Genomic DNA, 25,000 nt, shown 5'->3' with positions numbered 1-25,000 from the left:
GGAGGGAGGTCTGTGGGAGCGTGTGCATGCACACACACACACACACACACACGCACGCGCACGCGCACACACACACACAGCATCATTTGCATTTCTAACACACTGCATGCTGTTCCGGGAGAAGGGTGGGAAATATATTTACATACATTTACACTGAGCTCAATATATGGATTGCATTGCCTTGTGCAGTCACTCTGAAACTGATCTGGGTTCAGCGTGCTACGGTGCTTTTACGGTGTTTGGACCTCTCGCGGTGTCCCAGTTTAGCTGGGAGTGTCCTGGCATGTGTAACCCACCCCACCTGTTCACTGGATGAGGCTGATTAGGTTCGTATGAAGAGTAGAGGTATGTGTGGTGTCTCTCTGGTATACGAGGTGTCTCTTTGGTATGTGTGGTGTCTCTCTGGTATACGAGGTGTCTCTGGTGCTTTTGGGTCCAACAGAGATTAAGCGAAGGGTTTTGTCAGACCATGACATGCTCACCCTCAGCAAGTGCAGCAGGAAGTTGAAGCGGTCCACTTCCTGTCCAAGTACGGTGGTTAGGGAGTTCACTCGGCCATTGGCGTCTCGCGCTAAAAGGCTCTCAGTGGCGGCTTCCATACTGAGTTTCTCTATACACTCACACACACACACACACACACACACACACACACACACACACACACACACACACACACACACACACACACAAACACACACACACACAATATAGATGTCTCCATGTCCCTTCAAAGATCACTGTGACAGACCTATTGTCAGCAGTAGGTGGGTGCAGTGTGCTAACTCTGCATCCATCAGGCTCTCTTTGCATATGGCCTTGTATTTGAAGAGCAGGGTGGATGCTGAGAGCAGGGTGGATGCTGAGAGCAGGGTGGGTGCTGAGAGCAGGGTGGATGCTGAGAGCAGGGTGGATGCTGAGAGCAGGGTGGGTGCTGAGAGCAGGGTGGATGCTGAGAGCAGGGTGGATGCTGAGAACAGGGTGGGTGCTGAGAACAGGGTGGATGCTGAGAGCAGGGTGGATGCTGAGAATAGGGTGGATGCTGAGAACAGGGTGGATGCTGAGAGCAGGGTGGGTGCTGAGAGCAGGGTGGATGCTGAGAACAGGGTGGATGCTGAGAGCGAGTGCTATCATGCTAAGCAGCACAGCTGAGTCTTGTTAATCCAGATTTCAATCAGATAGGCAGCTGTCTCAAGACTGCATAGCTTCATGTTAAAAAGACATTTTTATGGTTTTTATTCCTTTTCCAAAAACATTTTTAGGTGCTTTAGGTATTTACCCATTTACTGCTCACACGTTCTTATTTTTTCCTTCCTTTTCTCTTCCGATTCAGTAATAATCACAAGCTAACGGCTGGGTTCGGGCGCAGACACGGGCACGCGCAGGCAGGTTTTAAATTTGCTCGTTTTGGCGATGGTAGTGGTAGAACGGTGTAGCTGACGTAGCTCAAGGGAGCCGGAGCGGTTACAGTAGCTTTAGGGAGGGTGGGGGAGCTGGGGGTAGAACGGTGTAGCTGACGAGGCTCACCTGGGATCCTGGCCAGGATGGAGTCGGCGAGGTCGCGCACCACTTCGTCGCCGCTCCGCCCGCCTCCGGCGGCCGAGGAGCGCGGCTGCGCCTCCAGGACGGCGTTCACAACGGTGGCCGCCTCCCGCCTCTGCGGGAGGAACGGGGGGGGGGGGGTCAAATGGAGAGGCAGCTTGGACAGCTGGAACTCGTGCACAGTATGGCGTAACCGGGTTTGGAATGCGCGTAGGTGATGGGAACGTCTGAACGCGTGTGCGGGAGAAACGCGGGGGGTTTACCTGGAAAGCTAGGTCGGCATTCTCGTGCATGCCGAACACCTCGGGGTCGTCGATGACGGGCAGGCTCTCGATGTAGCTCAGGTACTCCTTCAGACTGTCAGACTCAGGAGCAAAATAGATGCCTACGTGCAGATTAGAGGGTGTGTGATTCGTGAGTGTGTGTGTGTGTGTCTCACTCAGGAGACAAACAGAGAAGAGTGTGTGTGTTATAGTCAAGGCTGTGGACGTCCAGATTAAGCGATCTTGGAAAAGGAAGACAACAAGAAGGTAGGCGGCTGCGGTTTAAGCACAGAATTCCCACACATTCCCTAGCTAGGAGTCCATAATCTCATCCGAAGCTAAAGAGGAAAAGAGAACTCAAGGACTCTCCGAGCAATAGAAGGGAGAACGGACACACAGCGGTGACACACGGCCACGGCATACTTAGAGTTAACGTGACACTTAATGAGGGGACCTTCATTTTTTCCCCCCAGTATAACCAGAATGTAATTTAAAGGCAATAGGATGGGATTAGAATATATTACTGGCGTGGCATAATCCCACACGTTACGATTCCTACCATCAGTGTTACTAGTGATAGAATGTGCACGTGTTGAATATGACCTTGGGAACTGTGATGACAGTGGGTACAGGTGTGTGTGTGTGTGTGTGTGTGTGTGTGTGTGTGCGCGCGTGTGTGTGTACCTGATGCAGAGTAACGATAGCCCTCCTCTAGAGTTGTCGGAGAGAAGAAGCTTTTGAGGATGGTGCGCAAGCAGCGCTGATCCCATGCGTCTGTAACTCTCCCGCCGTATGTAATCTCCCCTAAACACACACACACAAATGTTTTTTCCATTTCATTTGCTTGCATCAGTGACTGACAGCTCTCTAGGAATCAGCGGGGCACGGGTGTCACTGAGCCTTCATTTCCTCTTCCTCATCCTCGTCCTCACGGCTCGCACCTGCAGCTCCCTTCTGGGCAACTCCGGCACACAGCCTGGTGTGTGTGTGAGGCAGGCACCCCGCGGATGAAGGAGCCTCCTCACTGGAGGGCTAAGCTGAACGCTGGTGTGAGGTGCTCCGTTTCAAACACTAAGATAATCACAGGCTAGCAGGCCTCAGGAAGGAAGGTTATGCCCGAACTGGTACTGTTGACCGATGGGTGCGGTCACGGTCCTGCCCGATCTAGTACTGCTGACCGATGGCCATTACTTGGCACGTGTGGGTTCCAGACAGTTGAGAGCAGACACCTCCATGGACATGAGGAGGAGTTTTGCTGAAAACTTAATTAAAACTGTTTAATTACTAGTGTTATTAAACACTAACATCCAGTTTGGCTGGAATACTAATCACTTTCATTACTAATCAAAATCTGAAACATTCAAATTCTGAAAATCCAAGTAAGCCATTTTGGTTGACAATATCCAGAACATATATACTTATAAACTCCATATGAATCTGTAATAGGCAAAACCTGATTATGCTATAAAGGACATTGGAGCCACTGGGAGATTCAAATACTTTATCATCTGACACTTGATAATGCTGACACAGAAAACCTTCTGGATTGTGAACAGCTATATTTCATGTTTTTTGAGACTGCTTCTATCGTCAGAACAGCTAGTACAAGGTTGTACAAGTGTTCACATCCATCTTTCATAGTTAACCGCTTGCTGTCCGGACAGAGTCCTTAAAGTCTTCAAAGGCAGACAGAAGACCCATCTATTTGTGGAATATTTAAATGACCTCTGACCCCGCTCATATTTTGACTAAAACTCTAAACTTATTGTTTAATAACGAAGCTTATTGTAGGGTATTGTTTATTGCACTGATTGTTGTCTAAGATAGAGCTCATATGTATTTTGTACTTCTAGCACTGATCCCTTTATTTCTACAGCATTCTAGTTCATTGGTATGTTGGACTCTAACCTGCTGTACTGTACTAGGATGTATTCCAGGAGAAAATGACAAAGCACTTTTGTAAGTCGCTCTGGATAAGAGCGTCCGCTAAATGCTGTAAACGTAAATGGAAACGCAATCGTTTGTGAGGGCAGACACGCAGGCCGACGGAGCAGACACGCGGGCCGACGGATACGCCGGTCACTCGGGATGAGAGGCCGAACAGAAGCAACTATGGGAAAAAAGGTGTGGAGATCTGGGCTGCTCTCACGATGGACAGCTGTGGTGCTTAGAAAAGCTACAAGGCTAAACACGAAAAGCCAGGACTGTGCGTGAGAAACCTCAGCAGTGAGGAGACTGCAGATAAGAGTGATGAATTCAGTCCTTTTTTTTTTTTTTTTTTTTTTTTTGGGTGAAGGTCCCCTTTAAACTTCCAGATTCTTTATAGCTCCCCAGGTGGTCCTTCTACAGCATGTTACCGGCAGAGTTAAAATATGGCAGCGTTTCTGAAATGCTGGAGGGACTGTGACATGGGTCAGGCAGTGGGGATCGGCCTGGCCCTGCCCCTGTCTCACCAACACACTCCCACGTTACTAAGCCCACTCAGACGTCTTTAATCTGGCTTTTATACAGCTGCACGCTGACGGCAAGCTTTCAAGTTCTGCTCCACTGCATAGGCTATAACGCAGACACACACACACACACAGACACACATGCATACACGCTTACGTGCCCTCCCACCAGTCATGGATGAGGTATAGGAGTGACAGTGCGGATCGATGAATAACTTCATGAATAATTCCCAGCTAACATGCATTTAGAGAGGAGCACACACACACACGCACACATACGCACCAGTAATGTAGATGAGGGCGTCCCAGGGGATGTGGCCCGTCTGGCAGTACAGGTTCAGGTTGAGGAGCACACACTCCCTATCACTGTCGCTGAACTCGTAACCAATGTTCCAGCCAAGAGGGCCAAACTTCTTCCTCTCCTGCACACACACATACACACACACACACACACACACACACACACACACACACACACACGTGCAAAGAACATTCCGTCAGGCTAACACACGACCAGATCAACAAATAAAAGTTTAGGATATGTGTATATAACTATGATCCTATAAAAACACGCAGTACCTGGCTGTATACCCAGCAGCTACATATATCAATATAACAATGTAAACTGTATGTCTTATTCGAACGCACTAAGAATCTAGGACAACGCTTGTTCACCATGGATACGGACTGAGAGTCGATAATACCGATCAATAATAAGTACTCATATGAACTTTTCTAAGAACCAGGCAGTAGTGTGTGACATAAGTCCTGGTCCTGTGTGCTGTATCATCGTTTCAGGCCTAAAACTACACCCAAGCTGATGACCAGTGGTGAAGGGTGACAAAGAACATGGCAGTGTAATCTTAAAGTAGTTATACTCTAAATAAAGTATATATACTTTAAAGTATTTCTCATTTTTGGAGTCATATTACTTTCACTCTGCAACATTTTGTAAGAATACATTTTTTTTTAAATTCTATTTTTAAATTTAAACTTTAAGCTCCACCACATTCAAACAGCATCCAGCGTTCCTTGCTACCATTTAAGTGAAAATAAACAGTGGATGATGACGATGACGAGCATGCGCCTTCAAACTAATGGACACCAATCAGGGTGTGCATTTTAATTGGCTAATTTGCTTTGACATCATCAGCAGCCGTACTTCTGGGAAGACACAGAGAGGCACACAGCAGGAATCACAGCTATTAGTGACTACTACTTATCCCCAAACATCTGCCTGAATTAAACTGGCAGGTGTAAATTAGTTAGGTGGGGGTGGGGGGTTGGGTGCGGGGTTGTTTGTTTTTTTATGTCAAAATGAAACATTCGTGAAACGAAATGAAATGAGGCAACGCCTCAACGCCTTTAACTCCCTCCATTTGACGCCTTGAAAAAATGTCATTCCGGAAAGTGTCCAAGCGCATTAAATCGCTCGGCCTTCCTCAGTGGATGCTCAACTGCTTAAAGATTATTCCTGACAAGTCTCTCCAAATATGGATAAGAGAAGGAACATGTCACACAACACACTCAAAGATATTCTTGAAATATTAAAAAAGTATTAAAAATGCTTTATTTTTATTAGAGTACTGCTATATGACATATTGTGGTTTCATTACTTTTCTAAATTATCGCTCCATTTGATCACTGGCCAAACAGAAGCAAAATTTTGATAACTGTCTATAACAGTGGGCTCAATGTACATAAAAATATTCATAATTAAATAGAATCTAAATAATCGGGCCTCCATTTACACACACACAAACACACACACACACACAGACACACACCAAGCAACAAATCCATTCCCACATCTTTCTGCCTAACCGTTCGCCCTGACCTGAATGATGGCGTGGAAGAAGCACACCCCGAAGATGATTTTCCTCCACTTCCTGCCCAGGATGTGCTCCTCGAAGAACGGCCCGCTGATCTCGGTGAACGCTCGTCGCACGTTGGCCCGGAGGCCCTTGGGCGGTTCGTTGGTCACCTGGCAACGCATTAACCGTGCGCTCGTTAGCGTGAGTATGCCACCGATTAGTATTGGCGTGCAGCAGGGAGGGGACGTTTTTGGAATCCGGTCCCATGTGTTTGGGCTGCACGTTCGGGACATGTTTACGGCGGGCGACTACAGCCTCTTGGAAAGGACAAAGTGAGGCTGTTTGCAGATCCGCTGAGTCAACAAAACGAATGAATCACAAAACAAGGCATGTCAGCAATGATTAGGAGAGTCATTAACGTGAGCGTATTCAAAGAAAAACTGTGATTGCTCTCTGTGAGCATATTTTGCTTTCTTCCTGTACTACTTCCTTTCTGTACAAAACCTGATGAGTAGCCCTTTGAGTGGATTACACACCTCTGCCACGGGGCAGAGAAAAAGATAAAAAAAAAAAAAAAAAAAAAAGATACCCAAACCGCCTGTTCAAATATAAACCACCTGTCCAAATATAAACGCAAGCAAATGCATTAAAAAAAAACAACAACCACACACTCACGTCGGACTGAAAATGCAGCCACTTGTAAATTATAAACAAAAAGAGACTGTGCTGATATGTGGAAGTTTAATTAAAAAGAAAAAATGGCTCTTTGCCTGTGCCATGCTATCATTCACCCTGCAGCTGTGTGTGTGTGTGTGTGTGTGTGTGTGTGTGTATGTGTGTGTGTGTGTGTGTGTATATGTATGTGTGTGTGTGTGTGTGTGTGTATGTGCGTGTGTGTGTGTGTGTGTATGTGTGTGTGTATGTGCGTGTGTGTGTGTGTGTGTGTGTGTATGTATGTGTGTGTGTGTGTGTGTGTGTGTGTGCGTGCGTGCGTGTGTGCGCGTGTGTGTGTGTGTGTGAACAATCTGTGCAGATAGGGCATACACATTATATCCGCTGGGAGGTTTCTAATATCTAATGAGTGATGATAAATGTTTTCTCTCTGTCTCCCTCTCACCCACACATCCTGACAGATACGAGAGTCCGTGCGCTTGTTAGTCAGCGTCTGACATCACTTTTTTCACTACAAAGCAACAATAAGTGGGTCAGGAAGAAAATGTGTGCGTGCGTGTGTGTGTGTGTGTATGTGTGTGCGCGTGTGTGTGTGCGTACATTTTTCATGGGCTTTTTAAACACTTTAACCCCGTCTGGTGTGTAACTCTTATTTAGTTATTTCTCAACTCATTGTTAACTAAGTAGTTGTGCAAGACTTTTTTTTTAAGCAAAAGCTTGTAATTGGCTAATAATGTTAAATTCAAAACCATTATTACTAATTTAATTTGCTTTATTACCTGTGTAACAGGCAGCATAACATAACTTTCTGATCATTATCATAAAGAAATACATGACAGGTACTAGAACTTGTCCAGTCTGCATGGATTGTACCACCAACAAACAGCAGGGGTGGCCGACATGGACAAACGTCAGCCTTCCTTAGAACCTTTAGGAACACGTTCACATCAGTGGTTAGAAGACCTACATCAGAGGTTTAGCTTATCAGTCGCAGGGAACCTAAATAGTCCTTCGTTAGGTACACGTTGCTTTGAGTCGTCCTGAGCGTATTTTAGACAGATAAAGTGTGTTTAACAAGCGTGTTCATTTGTACTGGGTCTACACTTCACAGCCTAAACGTAAACACATCTGTCCAATATTATGCCACTGCTTCCACTGGTGGGAATCGGGATTCAGTGGCTCAAGTCTGTAAGGCTCTGAAAGACTCTAATAACAAAAACCCTGCAGGTCCTGATAATCTGGACCCATATCTTTTAACGAGGGCTGCAGATATTAGTCCTGAGACTATTACTCATTAGTTTTCAATCGGAGCCTTCTGTCCAATTCCATACGTACAATTTGGTAAACTGCTCGTCTTCTCCACTTATTCGACGGCAGAGGTCCTTCAGAGCTGAACAACTATCATTATCGGTAAGCTTGCAGATGAAGCGGTTTTTAACTGGAATAAAAAAGTGATTTTCAGTCTGGTTATAGAACTGGCTACAGTACAATTATTGTGACAAATGAAGATCGAACGCAGTGTTTATGCAGAGGGCCACAAGATCATTAAACGTGTTCCACAGGGCTCCATTCTGGGGGCGGGGGGGTTCCCGCTACAGGAGCATTTGCATCTGCCAGGGAGGATCCTGTGGGACCTCCAGATCTAGCCAGAGCAGATAAGGAGCCTAAAACAGCGGTGCTGATGTGGCAGTCCCAAGCGGTACCATCTAAAGGGAAGGACTAGAGAAGACTAGAGTAGGTTCAAACCAAGGTTAGACCAGAGGAATTACTTCACTGTACCTTCAAAGCTGCTGTAAGATAGTACGTAAAGGATGTGACATAAGACAGACGCACGGCAGCATGTGTTAAACCCAGTGATAGCATTTAAGAATGCGCATTACACGTCCTCTCCTTTCCTTCTTCAGACATGCAGGTTTCTAGCCACATATCAGCAGGTTTGAATGACGTGATCATGGATGGAAGCTCGCCAGATGAAACTCAATCCCAGCAAGACCCAGCTGCTACCCAACGCTGGAGAAACTGGTCCTTGCAGGGATCTTGACACCCCTTTTAAGAACTCACCGGTCACTCCTTCCGAGCGGTGAAACTGTGTGACCAGCTCTCATTCTCAGATCATGTCTCAAACTTAACTCGGTCATGCTGGTTTCTCCTCCTCCTTTTCTCTCCAGGGAGGCCACCCCAGGTGCTTGTTCAGTCTCTTGTCAACTCCAGACACGCCTACTGCTACTCAACCTCAGCGGGCATTTCCTACGTGTGCCGTCTGACCCCCGCGACTGATCCAGAGTACAGCATGCGTGGCCTTCAACACTCCTGTAGGCTTCCTACATCTGCTCATATTGGGTTTAAAACTCTGATCCTTGTCTTCGAGGCCAAAAACAGACCTGCTCACTCTTAGCTGATGGCAACGGTCCAAATGAGATTTGTTCCGCAAGCCTGTGGATCTTCAGGCACGGCCTGGCTCGACCCACCGACCTTCAAGCTGCAAGACAAGACCCAAGAGTCTTGCGTTCTAGCACCGATTTGGGTCTTCAAACGCCATCTGCAAACTCATCTCTCTGAGAAGCCCCTTAATGAAACCTAATCAGGCACTTTAAAGAAGATTTTATATTTGCACTTATATTTGTCTCCTTTAGCAATCGCCCTTGAACCGTGTTGTATTTTATAGCACTGAACTGTAGATCTCATTCTAGGTTTTGGCGCCGACACTTGATTCTAACAGTCTCGGTTGAGGGGTTATTTTGGACTCTTACCTATTTGTGCTGGCTAAGGACATTTTAAGTAGATAACTGAAGTACTTACGGGATTTGTGAGCTAAATGCTGTGTAAATGTACAGAGTTTACAGTCAGTGAAAGCAGACTGGAGTTTGAAATTTTGAAAATGAATTCTATGAAGTATTTTCATAAAGAAGGAGTGCTATAACTTGAACACTGAGCAATGTAGAAGTCATTACAGAGTGCTCTGAGCAAACAGAAGCAATCGATGCTGACCCGCTCCACTCAAGAACTCTGACAGGAGAAAAGACAGGAAGGCAGGACGAGTGAGAGAAGAATTATTTAAAAACCACTATATTTATAGTGTGTTTTCTTACATGCTGTTTGTATAGGCATTGTGCCATCACTTGTGTATAACTACAGGTGTGTGTGTGTGTGTGTGTGTTGGTTAGTGTATGTGAATGTTTATATTACCTTGACTGAGTTTTGGAGCACGGTGACGGGAAATACACTGGTAGGCATTGAGCTGAGGAATAAACGGAAGTTCTCATGGATAACAGCATCTGCAAGAACCAATCACATCTCAGTATGGCAAAGTACAACCAATCGCCTCTCAAGACAAAGATCAGCCAATCAGTGCAACTCAAGCCAGGAGAAAACCCTTGCTTCTCGGCTCACACACTCAGTGATTCACTCACACACTGACACACACGATCTTCTATGCACACTCAAAAAGAAAACACCTCTGCAAAACACAGAAGAGAAAGGTACAAAAAGGTATAAAACATGCCAAGGCGACCAAGGTAGCACACACACGCACGCACGCACACACACACACACACACACACACACACACACACACACACACACACACACACACACACACACACGTCCAGTCTTCTGCTCGCGCACACACAGGGCCGCACCGGGCTCGGAGAAGGTCTTGATGATTTCCTCCATAGAGAGCATCCAGGAGACGGCGAGGTGGCAGTTCTGCAGGAAGACCCAGCTGCCCTTCCTCACGCCTTCCACCATCATCCTCTCTGCTATGGGGCCCTGGCCCTGGCCCAGAGAGATAGACTGCACTCTACACACACACACACACACACACACACACACACACGCACGCATACGCACCCACGCACATATTCACACACACAAAAAAAGAAAAGCATTACTGCATCACTGCTACACTACCCTGGAGGGGTAGACTCAAATTTGCATATGCACATTCTCACAAACACACGCACACACCAGCACACGCACATGCACACAAACGAAGAGACACATACAAAAAAGAAGGAGGGAAAAGCATTACATCCACACTGCTACGCTACCCCAGAGGGACAGACTCAAATTTGCATACACTCACACTCATTCACACACACACACACACACACACACACACACACACATATGCTTGCAAAAGACATTTAAAAACTGGATTCCATCTCTCGGTTCCTCATACACCTAAAGAGAGCTCCTTCTTTGTTTTTTCGGACTGGCACCACTAAAACGTGCTCTGAATATTTCACGGCCAACGTGCGGCACCTAATGTATGACTCCACGCTGGCTTTCCTGTTTTACATGGGTAGTAACTAGTAAACCAGTTCTGGAAGCTTCTATAATTCGAATACAGTCCTTTAGTTCCAGTTATGCACTCATGCTAATGTGTGTGTGTACTGTATGTGTGCGTGCATGTGTGTGCTCTGTTTGATTTGTGTGTGTAGGTGCATTCATGCCTGTCCAGGTAGCCTCTCTCCTTGGCAAACCTCTGGAAGGCACCCATGGGGTCAGAGCCGGTGCTGAGGATAAACACCAGTGGTGTGGAGGGGGACATATCCATGTATAAGGTGGCCAGATCCACTGGAGGATTCTCCACAAACTGCTGCCCCAGGCTCACGATCACAAACTCGGTCACTGCTCGCACAACCTGGCAACACACAAACAGGGAGGGGGAGTGCGGCTAGCAATAGGATAGCAAAGAACTGAAGTTGGGCCCCATAATGAACCCTAAAATACAAGCTTTATACAGTCAAAACACCTGCCACACACACACACACACACACACACACACACACACACACACACAAAAACAGTTAATAATGCACTTTTCTATCTGCATTCTGCATGGATACATCTGCACAAGCACTAAAACAGTCGCTGCTTTAATAATGAAAGGCATTACACACGGTGGCATGCACCCGCTGTGTGCATAGGAAGCTGAGCAGCTGTCCTGGGTCGGAGTTCCCCTCTACCCTGACTGCCCTGGCTTCCACACACACACCAAGAAGATTCCAGGTTACTGTAGTGTCCCCTTGCAAATGATGGCAAAGGTCAAGGACAAATCCCAGAGTCGTCCCCAGGTTCCTCTCATGTTTCTTGTTCCAGAGTGGGGCTTGCAGTGGGGCACTGCAGGGCGTAACGAGGACACTCTGTCCCAGTGGGGCACTGCAGGGCGTAACGAGGACATTCTGTCCCAGTGGGGCACTGCAGGGCGTAACGAGGACTCTGTCCCAGTGGGGCACTGCAGGGCGTAACGAGGACACTCTGTCCCAGTGGGGCATTGCAGGGCGTAACGAGGACACTCTGTCACAGTGGGGCACTGCAGGGCGTAACGAGGACACTCTGTCCCAGTGGGGCATTGCAGGGCGTAACGAGGACACTCTGTCACAGTGGGGCACTGCAGGGTGTAACGAGGACACTCTGTCCCAGTGGGGCACTGCAGGGCGTAACGAGGACACTCTGTCACAGTGGGGCACTGCAGGGAGTAATGAGGACACTCTGTCCCAGTGGGGCACTGCAGGGCGTAACGAGGACACTCTGTCCTCAGTCTCCATAGGACAAACAAAGAAACAAATAATTATAAAGCAGCCACATGGGCTGTCATATGTGGTGTCTCACACACCTACTGGCAACCCACAATATGGATGTTAACAACTACAGTTGTTTTCACACATCTTTATTAATATTTTACTCTCTCTTTCACACACACACACACACACACACACACACACACACACACACACACACTCATAAAGCATTCATCCTTGCTTTCACATATTGGACTCTAAGAACCTGTGAGTGCTGGGTGTGCAGCTCAGTGCTGCTGCTACACTGCAGTGCTACTATACTTTACCACTACTTTAATTACCGAGACCTGCGTTTGTCACATGATCACCAGAACTTAACCAGTCTAAGTTAACCAGTCTAACCAATACTTAAGGGGACTTGTGTGACTCGTGTAATTAAAGGACAACAGACTTAGCTGAATGAAAGCAGGTGTCCGATAGGTGTCTTATTGATCGCAATTAGGGCCAGTGTCCGATAGGTGTCTTATTGATCGCAATTAGGGCCAGTGTCCGATCGGTGTCTTATTGATCGCAATTAGGGCCAGTGTCCGATCGGTGTCTTATTGATCGCTATTAGGGCCAGTGTCCGATCGGTGTCTGATTGATCGCTATTAGGGCCAGTGTCCGATCGGTGTCTTATTGATCGCTATTAGGGCCAGTGTCCGATCGGTGTCTGATTGATCGCTATTAGGGCCAGTGTCCGATCGGTGTCTTATTGATCGCTATTAGGGCCAGTGTCCGATCGGTGTCTTATTGATCGCTATTAGGGCCAGTGTCCGATCGGTGTCTTATTGATCGCAATTAGGGCCAGTGTCCGATCGGTGTCTTATTGATCGCAATTAGGGCCAGTGTCCGATAGGTGTCTTATTGATCGCTATTAGGGCCAGTGTCCGATCGGTGTCTTATTGATCGCTATTAGGGCCAGTGTCCGATCGGTGTCTGATTGATCGCTATTAGGGCCAGTGTCCGATCGGTGTCTTCTTGATCGCTATTAGGGCCAGTGTCCGATCGGTGTCTTATTGATCGCTATTAGGGCCAGTGTCCGATCGGTGTCTTATTGATCGCAATTAGGGCCAGTGTCCGATCGGTGTCTTATTGATCGCAATTAGGGCCAGTGTCCGATAGGTGTCTTATTGATCGCTATTAGGGCCAGTGTCCGATCGGTGTCTTCTTGATCGCTTTTAGGGCCAGTGTCCAATCGGTGTCTTCTTGATCGCTATTAGGGCCAGTGTCCGATCGGTATCTTACTGATCGCTATTAGGGCCAGTGTCCGATAGGTGTCTTATTGACTGCTATTATGGCCAGTGTCTGATAGGTGTCTTATTGATTGCTATTAGGGCCAGTTTCCTTGGCGATCAGCTTAATCGCCACTTTGCGTCACAAACTTAGCGAGGCTTAACCCCGGGTTCATACAGCCTAATGGGCTTCTAATGGGTAAAACCACGCGCAGGCCTCCAATAATAGCGCCATGTCTACCAGTTCTTCTGGTCTGTGCTGTGTTTGTGCAGAATTGTGCTGTAAAAAATGTTGATTTGTTTTTTGAGGTATAAAGTTGGGCCAAGAGTTATAGAAGGATTACTCCACCTGCCAATTACTGGTTCATGTAGTCTTTGCCTGTTTGTGGGTTTTTTTGTCATTTGATTTGATTCTGCTCACTTGAGAAGACAGTTTTAATATAACTCCAGACAGACTGTAACAACTAATGTTAGCTAAGTCAACTGTAAATGGTTAAGGTGTTGCTTAGTAACAAGAGTTGAGCTTTGGTAAGCATACATACTTTGTGGTGTCCATGGTGTTCATAATACATTACAGGGACACTGGAAAATTGCAGTGCCTGCAAAATCACTCAAGAATTCCATTTCATTCCATTTTACAATCCGGACACTAAAACGGCTGACATTCGTAATAGTGCCCTAGGATGCAGACAGAGATTTACTTCAGCTACAACCAACATTTGCTTTTAGATGTGAGATCAGCTTCATGGAGTTCATGCATAAATACGTGTGATTTTCAAATTAATTTTTACCTGTGATGACTTCACAATGGGGGATTATACCGCTCCGTGATCGTCATGACAATGACGATTTTTTTGCAAACAATGGCAGTGGAACTAGTTCTAGAATTCTTGCAAAGAAAGAGAAGTCCTGCAGTGCCTTTGATATTTGTGAGATCGCACCATGGTTACGGGCTTCATATGCGTCCTTGTTGGCCTTGCCGCCGAATCGTCATGTCGCTCCCTGGCCCTGCAGCTCTGAACTCACATTGCCATAGTCCTCTGGGGCACCAGGTTCAGTTCAACCCCGACATCGTCCAATCAGGAACCACTCTTCCGATACTCACTGCCCAAGTTTTGAACTGTTTTCACCCATTTCTAATTTTCACTGCATTCTACTGTTTGTTATGTTCTTGTCGCTAAGAATTGCCACTGTATGGACAGAGCTACTGAACTGTATTTCCTCTGAATGCTTAATTCCACTTTTTTGTCCCTGGTTATTTCCTCTGAGTGTCCCACTGGTATTGTTACTGTCTTGTGCTGGTTTGACCATTGCATGTTTTTTGACAGCTTTTTAACTGACCTTTCTTCAGTAATGATTTACTGATCACTTTTATCTGTGAATGTCTGGCTGGTTCTGTTGTGTTGCTTGGATATTACAGGCTATGATTGTTTATAGCGCATGAAGAAAAAGGGGCAAGACGATTGGCCAAGAGTTTGGAAGCCTCTAGAACCATCACGGAAGCTTACAGAAGCTTACAGTGATTCTGCCACTGCTTTGGCCCCTCCTACCTGCTAAAGCAGTGTAATGGCTCCCTATGGCAGTTTAGAGCATTATGCAAGACTCTGCCTTAATTCTCACCCTGTTAGCAGCACTGGACCCCCCCGCCCCGATCCCTCTGCATCCACACCCAGACTCCAGGGTTTCCTTAGAATGTGTTTCTGCCTTCTGCTCAACCACACACAACCTCTAACTCAAAGCCCACAAGACTGAGCCCCCTGTGTGAAACCCATCTGGGTGGTCCAAAGGAATGACCTCATACTCAAGAGTACAAGATTAAGTTCTTACATTAACTCGTTTTAGTACCTTTAGTGTTAGGATGTTTCCTACATAATACCATTGAGTTGATTCCTCTATAAAGTTATGTCTTTGCTTTACAGTTTTAATCTTTTGGCATTACACAGTGTTCATAGTCACTGGTTTAGTACATAAAGCCACATTAAGCTTTTATCACTGTGAATGTTTTAAACATTTACTGCCGTAATGGGAGCCAAGACAGCCAAGGTAGTTTGTCTCATCATTATTAGTCAGCCTCATTACATGTGCCTCTTACAAAATAAACCCTTAAATTAATGATGACCCTGTAGCACAGGCTTGCCTGACTCAAATCGCCCTGAAGAGGTCAGCTCCAACAAATCTGCGTCTAATATTAAACTATGAGAATCTACAGTGAGGGAGCAATCGCCATTTTACTGGTCAGAACCCGTAACCCACAACCATTTCACAACTTTTAGCAGCGTTGCCGCATCGAACATCTAAGAGTGAGGAATAGGAAGATCCCAGAACTTTGCAAATGCGTTGGATAAACGGGTGTGATGAGAAAAGCGAATCCATGCAAGGGCGGAGGAAGTCTGAGAGCACCCTGCTCTCGCTTCAAATGACTGAGCTTATCAACTGGCAGCAAAATAACCCCACAGAGCAGGAGGAGAAAGGGGAGAGAGAGAGAGAGGGAGAGAGAGAGAGAGAGAGAGAGGGAGAGAGAGAGAGAGAGAGAGAGAGAGAGAGAGAGAACAGCTATCCTGCAGAAGGTATTTTTGTATAGATTAATGCATTGAAGCCATTGTGCAGGGAGCCAATATGTTGAGTTTGATTCACTCATCAGAACTGGCTTTGATCCTTTAAATAGACTCAGTACTGCACTACAAAGCAAGAGATTGCAATCCATCACCCATAGTCATTCAGCCATTTAGTTCATTCACTGACAGACACACTTACTCTCATTAGCAGCTTCATTAGCATAAATACACGCTGTTGTTGAAGGTCACAGGGGGTCATCTTAAGGGGCATATGCTGATGAGCTATTTAAAAATGAAAGTGGAAGTTGCCTGGTGGGCTCTGGGTGCCAACTTTGAAGATTATCTGTTGGAACCCTCAGGGATTAATGCACATAATTATATATATATATCCACCCATCCAATCCCAGCTGCTGTGGCTCCTCCCCACCCCCTGACTGTTTTTCCTCTGCTGTGACTCCTCCCACTGCCTTCCCCCTTCCCCCGCTGCCTTTCCTCTGCTGTGACTCCTCCCACTCCCTGACCCCTTCCCCTGCTGTGGCTCCTCCCACCTCAGCCAACCATATCTCTGCCACCCTGGTTCCCTCCCTGAATAATGAGAAGGCTCCAGGCTGTTTCTTGGTCGTTCTTGTGCCAAATGGGTTTTGGATACACTTACACTCATCATCATAATGTTTATTTTGTTCCTGTTGTTGTGCCAACCAGAGGAGGACAGGCTACCACTCTGAGTCTTGGTTCTTTTCACTATTTCTTCCTCGTGCTCTTAGGAAGTTTTTCCTTTGGCTTGCTACATGGGACCTTGGACATCTGCAAAGATGCTTTGTGACAATGGCTGTTGTAAAAAGCTCTATATAAATAAATTTGGCTTTTGGAAGTATCTGCTGTTTTCAAAAAATAGTGTTTGTCACCAAATTAGTGTGACTGCTGTATGAATACAACAATTCTTTTTGTTGCACCCCCAACCTCTCTCTCACACACGCACACACACACACACACACACACACACACACACACACACACACACACACACTTCTTTCCATTTGTCAAAGCTGAGTAAGATTATGTAAAATTGAGTTTATGTAAAACTCAGGAAATTACTAAGACACCAATAGATTTTTGACTTTAAATAGAGTGTACAGATGAAGTGAAGACGATAAAACTTGGCTGGACAAGCTGGGTAGCTTAGCTGTGAGTGCAGGCCTAACTTGCGGACATTAGAAAAGAGATGGAAAGGGAGTTTGAAGTACCTCAGCCAGGGAAGGAAGGACAGAAGTAAAGATTAGAGCCACAGGGAACTAATTGGAACAATTGGAGCAAACAAGGACAGACAACCAGAGATTCAGCGTCAGCGCGAGCATGGCAACCATTATGACATCACAAAGTGTTTTCAAATTATGCTGAGGAATCTGAACCAGCAGATGTCTCCTTTGGCACTTTTATGTGCACTGCAACAGACGGGTTTTTGCCAAAAGGAGAGTGGATACCTCCAGTAAGAAGAAAATTGGCTGGAAAGGCATGGGGAACCTGTACTATACTTGGCTTTGTAGACAGTCATGATTAAGAGGTTGATTATGGGTCACTGAGAGGTGTACAGCTTTCAGGGTTTTAGGCAGCTGATGCTTCTGGAGAAGCTCAAAGCTAGTGTTCCATGTCATGCTGAGGTATAAAGAAACAACACAAATAAACACTGAGTACAGGATCCATGTAAAGCAGCAGAAATGGCTGATGCTTGTGTCGGTCCATGAGGAGATTTGGAAGCATAAATCTCCAGTTGGTAGGAAAGAGGGCAGTGAAGGGAAAGAGAGAGAGAGAGAGAGAGAGAGAGAGAGAGAGAGAGAGAGAGAGAGAGAGAGAGAGAGTGGGTAGACCAATCATGTTAAGTTTTATCAGCTCACAAAGCCAAGCACATGGCAAAACCTGTCTGCGCTTCCGCGCTTCTTAGCACAGTGAGGTGATGTACCTTTGCTGTCAGAAGCCCAGATATGTGAAGTGTCCTCGCTAAATGACAGTAATAAGCCCTTGTGCTGAAACTCAAAGCAGTCTGGAGCCCCGGCCCTGGCCGAGAATACACATACATCTCTCAGGGCATGAAAAGCAGGGGATTTCAAGGGAGCTCAGAAATGTAAGAGTTGCTCATAGTTTTCTCTCTCAGGTTCCAGTTACCACATCCGTAAAACGGAATGAGGTGGTAATACCCAGGGCACAGGGGCAGGTCTGTCTTTACTCTTGCATGGGAATGTTTACTTGACTAATTGCACAACGCTGATGGCCTCAGCTCCGGTGAAAGGCCCTAGAGGTATATGTGGTGGTTTTTCTTGTCTTCCTTGGGCATTTCTGACAGCTGTCTGCTGTTCCTGTCACGCGTGTCAGCTGGCAGCGAGCCCTATTCAGAAAATCCCGGTGGCTCCTTTAAGCCCTCTTCTGCAGCATCAGGGTGTGACAGGGCTTTCAGAAAGATCTCAGAACTGATTAAGACCTGCTCGCTTCAGCACTGAGGGAACTGGCATTTGGCGCCACCCTGGCTGTATGGTTTTTGAGATTGTATGAATGAGTCTATTGGGTTCTTGTCTTTTGAGCTGAGGCGAGAGGTCCACTAAAACGCTGAAAGACACACCAGTGAGGCTGCCAGATAAAGGGACTGTGATGCAGTAAAATGCGTCTTTTCAGGATTGGCTTGCTATAGCCTGTCAGCTTGCCACAGAAAATCTGAAGGGATCTCCAGAGAGAATGAAAACCCAGACTGACAAGAGCCGATGCATGACTCTGAGGTGGGAGACAAGGTTTTGGTGCTTTTTTCCACAAAGGGAGAGCCCGAGTACCAGTTTTTGTAAATCATATAGAACTCAGAGGACAGTAGGAGATCATGATTATACAGCCAACACTCCTCACCAGAGAAAAAAGCCCAGGTTGTGGCATGTCGATCTTTTAAAGGCTAAACAGCAGCTAATATCAAACACATAAATAGAGCGAAAGCCAAGTTTCTAACTTGTGATTATCGATAGTTGGAAAACCTTTTTAAAAATAAAATGTAAAAAAAAACAAAACAAAAAAAAAAACAAAAAACAAATTCAAGGAATACGTCTTAAAAGATTGTTGTTGCACCTTGCTCGCTGTCTTTGGAATCTGTCGTAAATGTCATACGTGTGACATAAATGGTGGACAGCGACTCAAGAAGTTGAACTGTAGGTGATGCAAAATGACAAAGAGTCTGTTGTCTTTGGCTGCAATAAATCAATGTACTGTGGGACCCCCATGCTCAAATAGCTGAAAGAGCCCACAATGTCCAAAAAATTGACAAAATGTGTCAACTTTAAAAGGGCACATTGGAAAGGACTATCTGCTTACTCTGTTATCTGTAGTGCTTTAAAACAACCCTGGGATGTGGAAAACTGGGCTCTCACAAGGACTGGATGTTAAGACTGCTGCTTTTCTAACAACATGCGCATGTAACAAGCTGGCTACGCTTCCCATAATGACCCAGCATCTTTCCAAAGACTCGCGTGCTTAACATCATCAGTTTGTTTCTTTTTTTCGACCAGAAATTCGCTGAAGTCAGCCACACAGAAGAGAAGGTGTTAATGAATACATTTTAAGGCTAGACGCATAGCTAGAAGCTAGACACATATAACCCCCATTTAACCTACCAAAAACACACATTAGACCACTGATGCAAATGCATCGGCTATCTTAGCTAAAACGTTGGTTATTAGCGAAAGGGAGCATGGCTAACTAGTTCGTTAGTTAGATACAAACACCCCTGCTATAAATAAAAGTTAATAGACAAGATTACTTTTTGGGTAGTTTTCAGTATAATGGCTAACATAAAAGGCTTTTACCAGTCGGGCTTCCCAGATCTGACTACTGGTCGAGTTGTTCGTTGCTCACTGGTACAGCTTCTTCTATCTCTGGGTCAAATCTAAATGGTTGAACTTCCCTGTTATGATGTATATTCACAACCCCTGTCACTACAGATTCAAAAATAAGTTCAGAATCTGAAGAATCAGCACTGGAAAAGGAGTCATACTGGCGGCTGATCTCAGCGCTGTTCAATGTTGTCTACCAGTGACGTCACTCTGCAACTTTCTGGAATTTCCAGAGCTACGTCGGGTTTTTCCACCAATTTGCTTGAATTAAAGAATAAAGTTATTTTCATTTTAATTCACATAGACATTTTTTCAGTAGCCAAGATCATGTGAAATCTTAAGGGAGGTGGTGCATGGCCTTTAAAACTATTATGGCAGTTCACCTCCTCATCTGATGCCAGTGACGTGTGATGCTGTAATGTGATGCCATAGTATGATGACCTAAAATGTGATGCCGTAATGCCTTCTTCCTAATCCAGTATGTTTATAATGGAAGGTCATGAAGGGGAAGATTTGAGGAATTGAGGCCGTTTCATGAGAGTTTAAATAACTGACAGAACCAGACAAATATCTTGGTCAGCAGATTGCCATTACCACTTTAGTGCAGAATGTTTCTAATTAATTTTTTGAATTTGCCTCCGTGCACCTGCTTATGAAGTGGAAACAGATAATAGCACCCCTATTAAGAAGAACCTATGAGGCTGGCTCAGATTAGGTTGGAAAAAGTGGAACAAGATCTTGACAAATGGTAACACCCTATAGGGGAGGCTAGCCAGGACTGGCCAATGTCATAGCTGGTACTGAGGATGTGTTTGTCCACAGTACCTCTGCCTTTGAGGCTGTCACTCTTAAGGGCCACTAGTATTACCTCACTCATAAGGGCCACTAATATTATATCACTCTTAAGGGTGCCACTAGTATTACTCTTCCATTCATGAGCAACTCACTGCTTTGTGAATTTCTTTCTCATGTTCAACTAAAATGGCTAAAGATGTTTCTGAGATTCTATGATAACCAATGGCATGAGGACGAGGAAGGTTAAAGGGAAACAAGTTAAAAAAAGCAGAATTATTTTTACTCCCCCACAAAAATATCAATGCTGTAGGGCCCGTTTCTTCAGTGAACAAGGTCAGCAGGACAGCTGGCCAAAATGTGCCCTTGCCTGCCAACTTAAGAAAAAGATTCCTAATTTCAGTGTAAGAGAGTTCCTGATTAAATATGATATTCTGGGTTTCTACCTCAGTGCTTAATTGCGATGGAGCTGGAATGCACATGCACTATGTAGACGCAGCCCGTGAGAATGGAGGAGTGCTGGACCCTAACCTTCTCCTCACTGAAGCTCTTTATGAGGAGGAGCTTCTGGAAGGCCCCCAGGCACTCGTTCCAGTGACCTCTGACCTCCGGCTGTTTTTCAGAGGGCGTGTCCTCAGAGTACGGCGGAAGGTCCGTTACGTAGCCCTCCCACTGCTCTGGATTCAAGGAGACCTCCAATCGACCTGCAAAGAGAGAAATAGTGGGTCATAAAATCTAAAAAATTATTAAGTACAAATATCCCAAAGGAAAAAAACAGAATTCAAATTTAATTTGTGATATTCCCAGAGCGAAATTCATTCATAAAAAACAAAACATGTTCAACTAGAAGTGATAAACAATAAAAATACAACACAGTCCACACACGTACCTATTACACATTAAGTAACTTAAGTAAGAAATACCATCAGATAACAAGTAAAGTATTCAGTGCTGGCTTACCCAGTTGCACGGTAATGGGTGTAGACACCATGGCTTTCTTAAAGCCTCTGAAACAAGGCAGTCTGCTCTCAAGATCACAGCATGTTTCCCACACAAAATCAGATAACCACGGAACACTGGGCTTCTCTGACAACTCCTACAGAGGCAGAGACGCAGAGAAACGACCAGTTTATCAACTGTTTCTGGCACCGCCAGTGTCTGGTTTTCAAATGGAACCAAGAGATGAAGGAACGGGAGGTTGGAAAAATCTTGTTGATGGACTGCTCAGATCTCACTTAAGGAGAACTGCTATTTAAATGAACTGAAAAGTAGACGAGTGTGATTGGGGAATGTGATGTTGATTAAGGGCAGAGCACGGTTACGGGGAGAGAGCCCTGGCCAGGGCAATTCCAAGCGGTGAGGACTAGAATCCGGAATGGGCCAGGACGAATCGTTTGTTAAGGAGCTGCGGGATGTTGACAGCCCGCCGAGAATTCCTCCGGCGGGCAGGAGGGGAAGACGACATGACAGATGGTGGAATTGGTTTCATTTGTCCAGTGCGACAGAGGGAAAAGAGAGGGACCGTTGATGACTGGATCACCACGGTCCGATTTGGGAAATGAAGTAGTAGGCGCACGCGCACGCACACTCACACACACACACACACACACACACACACACACACACACACAGACCACAAGGCCCTGGAGAGAACTAAAATAGCAATCTGATTCGCTCATTAATTTTGCAATTAATACAATTCCGTCTTGTTCATGACTTGTTTGTATGTGCGTGCGCGCCCGTAATCAGGGTGCTGAGATGAGTGACTGGAGTTGAGGGGCAGGAAGGAAAAAACCCCCCAAAAAAACATGCTTTCAAGAGAATGAGGCGCAAACCAAGAACGAGAATTCTCACGCACGCACGGAAGCGCACGCGCCTACCTTCTCCACGCCCCCCTGGCCTCGGAGGAAGTAGTGCCACTCGAGCTGGGAGACGTCCCCGCGCTGCATCGCGACCTCCACGCCCAGCAGGAAGCTGTAGATGACCTTGTGCCGCTCGAACAGCCCTCGGGAAACGCTGGTGTAGGCGCTGAGCAGGGTGCGTTCCAGCAGTGTCCGCAAGCGTGCCGCCAGATCGCTCTGCTTCTCCGACGCATCGATTGTGCTGTTGAACAGCTGTGGAGGCGCGCGCGCACACACACACGCGCACACACACACGTATGCACGCCCATGCATGGGATGGAGCTGGAGACTTCTTATAACTTAAGAGCTCGTTAAAGAGAGTCAAGCGAGCATTTCAGCAGCTGACAGCAGAACAAGCGTTACGCAAGTGTTTGGCTGCCAGCAACTTTAGAGGGGTCAGAGGACATGGGGCTAGGAACGTTATGGCTGTTAACGGCTGTTTGGTGGGTTGAAACTGCAGTGTCAGAGCAGGGAAGGGAGCGTGACGTTACCTGTTTAAAGTACTTGAGCGAGAACTGGTACATGGGGTCAATCTCGGAAAGGCTGGCGATGACGAAGTAGATTACAGACCCGCGCGCCGCCACGGGGCGATACTTCTCCCTGGCGGTGTCAATCATCTGCTCTGTAGCCTCCGCCTCCGCCAGGCGGGTCTTGATGGCCTCTGACGTGACCTGCGACACGCACATGCACACAAACACGCGTGACCACACGTGCACCCATGTCTATGTTCAAGTATGAGGCTTTTTAAGCTCTGTGTGTGTGTGTGTGTGTGTGTGTGTGTGTGTGTGTGTGCACGTGTGTGTGTGTGTGTGTGTGTGTGTGTGTCTTTGGGTGTCATATGCCCATTAAACTTTCACTTTGGGAATAATGAAGATGGATATGTTTACTGGCACAGTAAATAAACAGGCGCGTGGCAGGCCTGACACAGAACTGCCAAACCCAAATCCAGTGTGACATTCAGACAGAGACATTCCCACAGCTGGAGGCAGCCTCTGTTTAAGCAAGATCAGTCATTCTGTATGAACGCCCACCAATCAATCTATCAATCTATCTATCTGCACCACTTTACCCTACATGCCCCCTGCTTCATCTCCACCTCACTCAGGCAGGGAGGTGAGGGGCTGTCAGAAAGTGAAACGCACGCACACACACACACACACACACACACACACACACACACTCGAAGCTCGAAGTCATGCCTTCTCTCAGACCAGGCAACAGACAGGTAACTAATGGCAACGATATTTTGATTTCCATGCTACACTAACAAGTAGGACAACAGCACTCTGAACTCTGAACACTGACCACAGTACTGAATTTTCCTGTCAAATGACTATAAAGACGTGGGGAGGGAGATGAACTGTTCTGTCACCCAGACGGTAACCCTGAGGAACTCACCTCAGACGTCTGCTTTTACGCATGAAATCATCTACGTGCCTTAGATATTTTGCTCATCTCAGAAACACCTGCGTGGCGAGTTGCTACAGTTACATCTGACTGGCTGAGGCAAGCTCTCATGGCTGGAAGATTTGGGCAAATTAGGAACCGAAGAAACTGATCTCAGCTTTCCAGTCTGGTGCGTCCAGGAGCTGGAAATCCAGCCTAGCATCACAGAGGCCTCAACCGCCAACCCCCTCCCACCACCCTGCCTTTCCTGGCGACCTGGCCTGACCTTGGACTCCTGCAGCGTCTCCACCAGCTCCTCGTTGTCGAGGATGTTGCCCTGGGAGGTAAACAGAAGCTTGAGGATGCGATCCTCGATGGCCTTCAGCTGGTTGCGGTCGGCGTTGATGCGCACGATCAGCTGGTTCCGCTGCTCCTCCAGGTCCGGCCGCTCTAGGCGCACCACGTCGCTGTGGCGACGCGGGGAGTACACATCATCCACGACAGCAACCAGGACCACACAAAGAAGCAGCGATCCCCACAACACAACGGAGTACCAGACAAATGGTAACGAAATAGTGAAATTCTAACTGTAATAAGTAACAAATGTCAGCTGTTCTAATAACCACGGGGACTGGTCTAAGAATTATGTCTGAAGCATCAAAGGTGAGGAAACTGAATTCACACGCCTTCCGAATCCGCGCTGTCGGAAAGGCAGGAGACTAGCGGGAAACCTTTTGTGAGGTAAACCCACACGGGGACAGCGCGTTAACAGCTGCGCGGCTCACCTGAGGAGCTGATCTTCCAGCCCGGACTTGGTTACGGTGAAGTTGATAACGGTCACTTTGATGCAGACCTGATAAAGAAAATAAAACCAAGGAATGGACAGAAATCCATAGTCTTTAACTCTGAGGCTGCGCTGTTATTTTCCACATTATACAGACAACACTGTATTTCTAAACAGACACATGT

At 46.4% G+C, this 25,000-nt stretch overlaps 1 protein-coding gene across 1 annotated transcript in view; it reads right to left on the bottom strand.

The window, feature by feature from the left end:
- Window positions 1–25,000, bottom strand: part of dnah6 (dynein, axonemal, heavy chain 6) — a 75,049-nt gene that overhangs the window by 4,172 nt on the left and 45,877 nt on the right. The window contains exons 59-74 of the mRNA XM_035530041.1: window positions 24,817–24,884; window positions 24,318–24,498; window positions 23,137–23,316; window positions 22,625–22,858; window positions 21,705–21,840; window positions 21,276–21,448; window positions 11,193–11,383; window positions 10,377–10,537; window positions 9,925–10,013; window positions 6,090–6,236; window positions 4,536–4,674; window positions 2,487–2,606; window positions 1,803–1,924; window positions 1,525–1,654; window positions 483–610; window positions 1–10 (exon numbers count right to left, since the gene is read on the bottom strand). The exon at window positions 1–10 is cut by the window's left edge and continues 176 nt beyond it. Coding sequence (XP_035385934.1) covers window positions 1–10; window positions 483–610; window positions 1,525–1,654; window positions 1,803–1,924; window positions 2,487–2,606; window positions 4,536–4,674; window positions 6,090–6,236; window positions 9,925–10,013; window positions 10,377–10,537; window positions 11,193–11,383; window positions 21,276–21,448; window positions 21,705–21,840; window positions 22,625–22,858; window positions 23,137–23,316; window positions 24,318–24,498; window positions 24,817–24,884 — 2,209 coding nt within the window. The remainder of the gene's footprint in view (window positions 11–482; window positions 611–1,524; window positions 1,655–1,802; window positions 1,925–2,486; window positions 2,607–4,535; window positions 4,675–6,089; window positions 6,237–9,924; window positions 10,014–10,376; window positions 10,538–11,192; window positions 11,384–21,275; window positions 21,449–21,704; window positions 21,841–22,624; window positions 22,859–23,136; window positions 23,317–24,317; window positions 24,499–24,816; window positions 24,885–25,000) is intronic.

This window comes from Electrophorus electricus, chromosome 9 (genome assembly GCF_013358815.1).
Source record: "Electrophorus electricus isolate fEleEle1 chromosome 9, fEleEle1.pri, whole genome shotgun sequence".
NCBI lineage: Eukaryota > Metazoa > Chordata > Actinopteri > Gymnotiformes > Gymnotidae > Electrophorus > Electrophorus electricus.
This window is presented reverse-complemented; position numbering and strand designations above follow the sequence as displayed.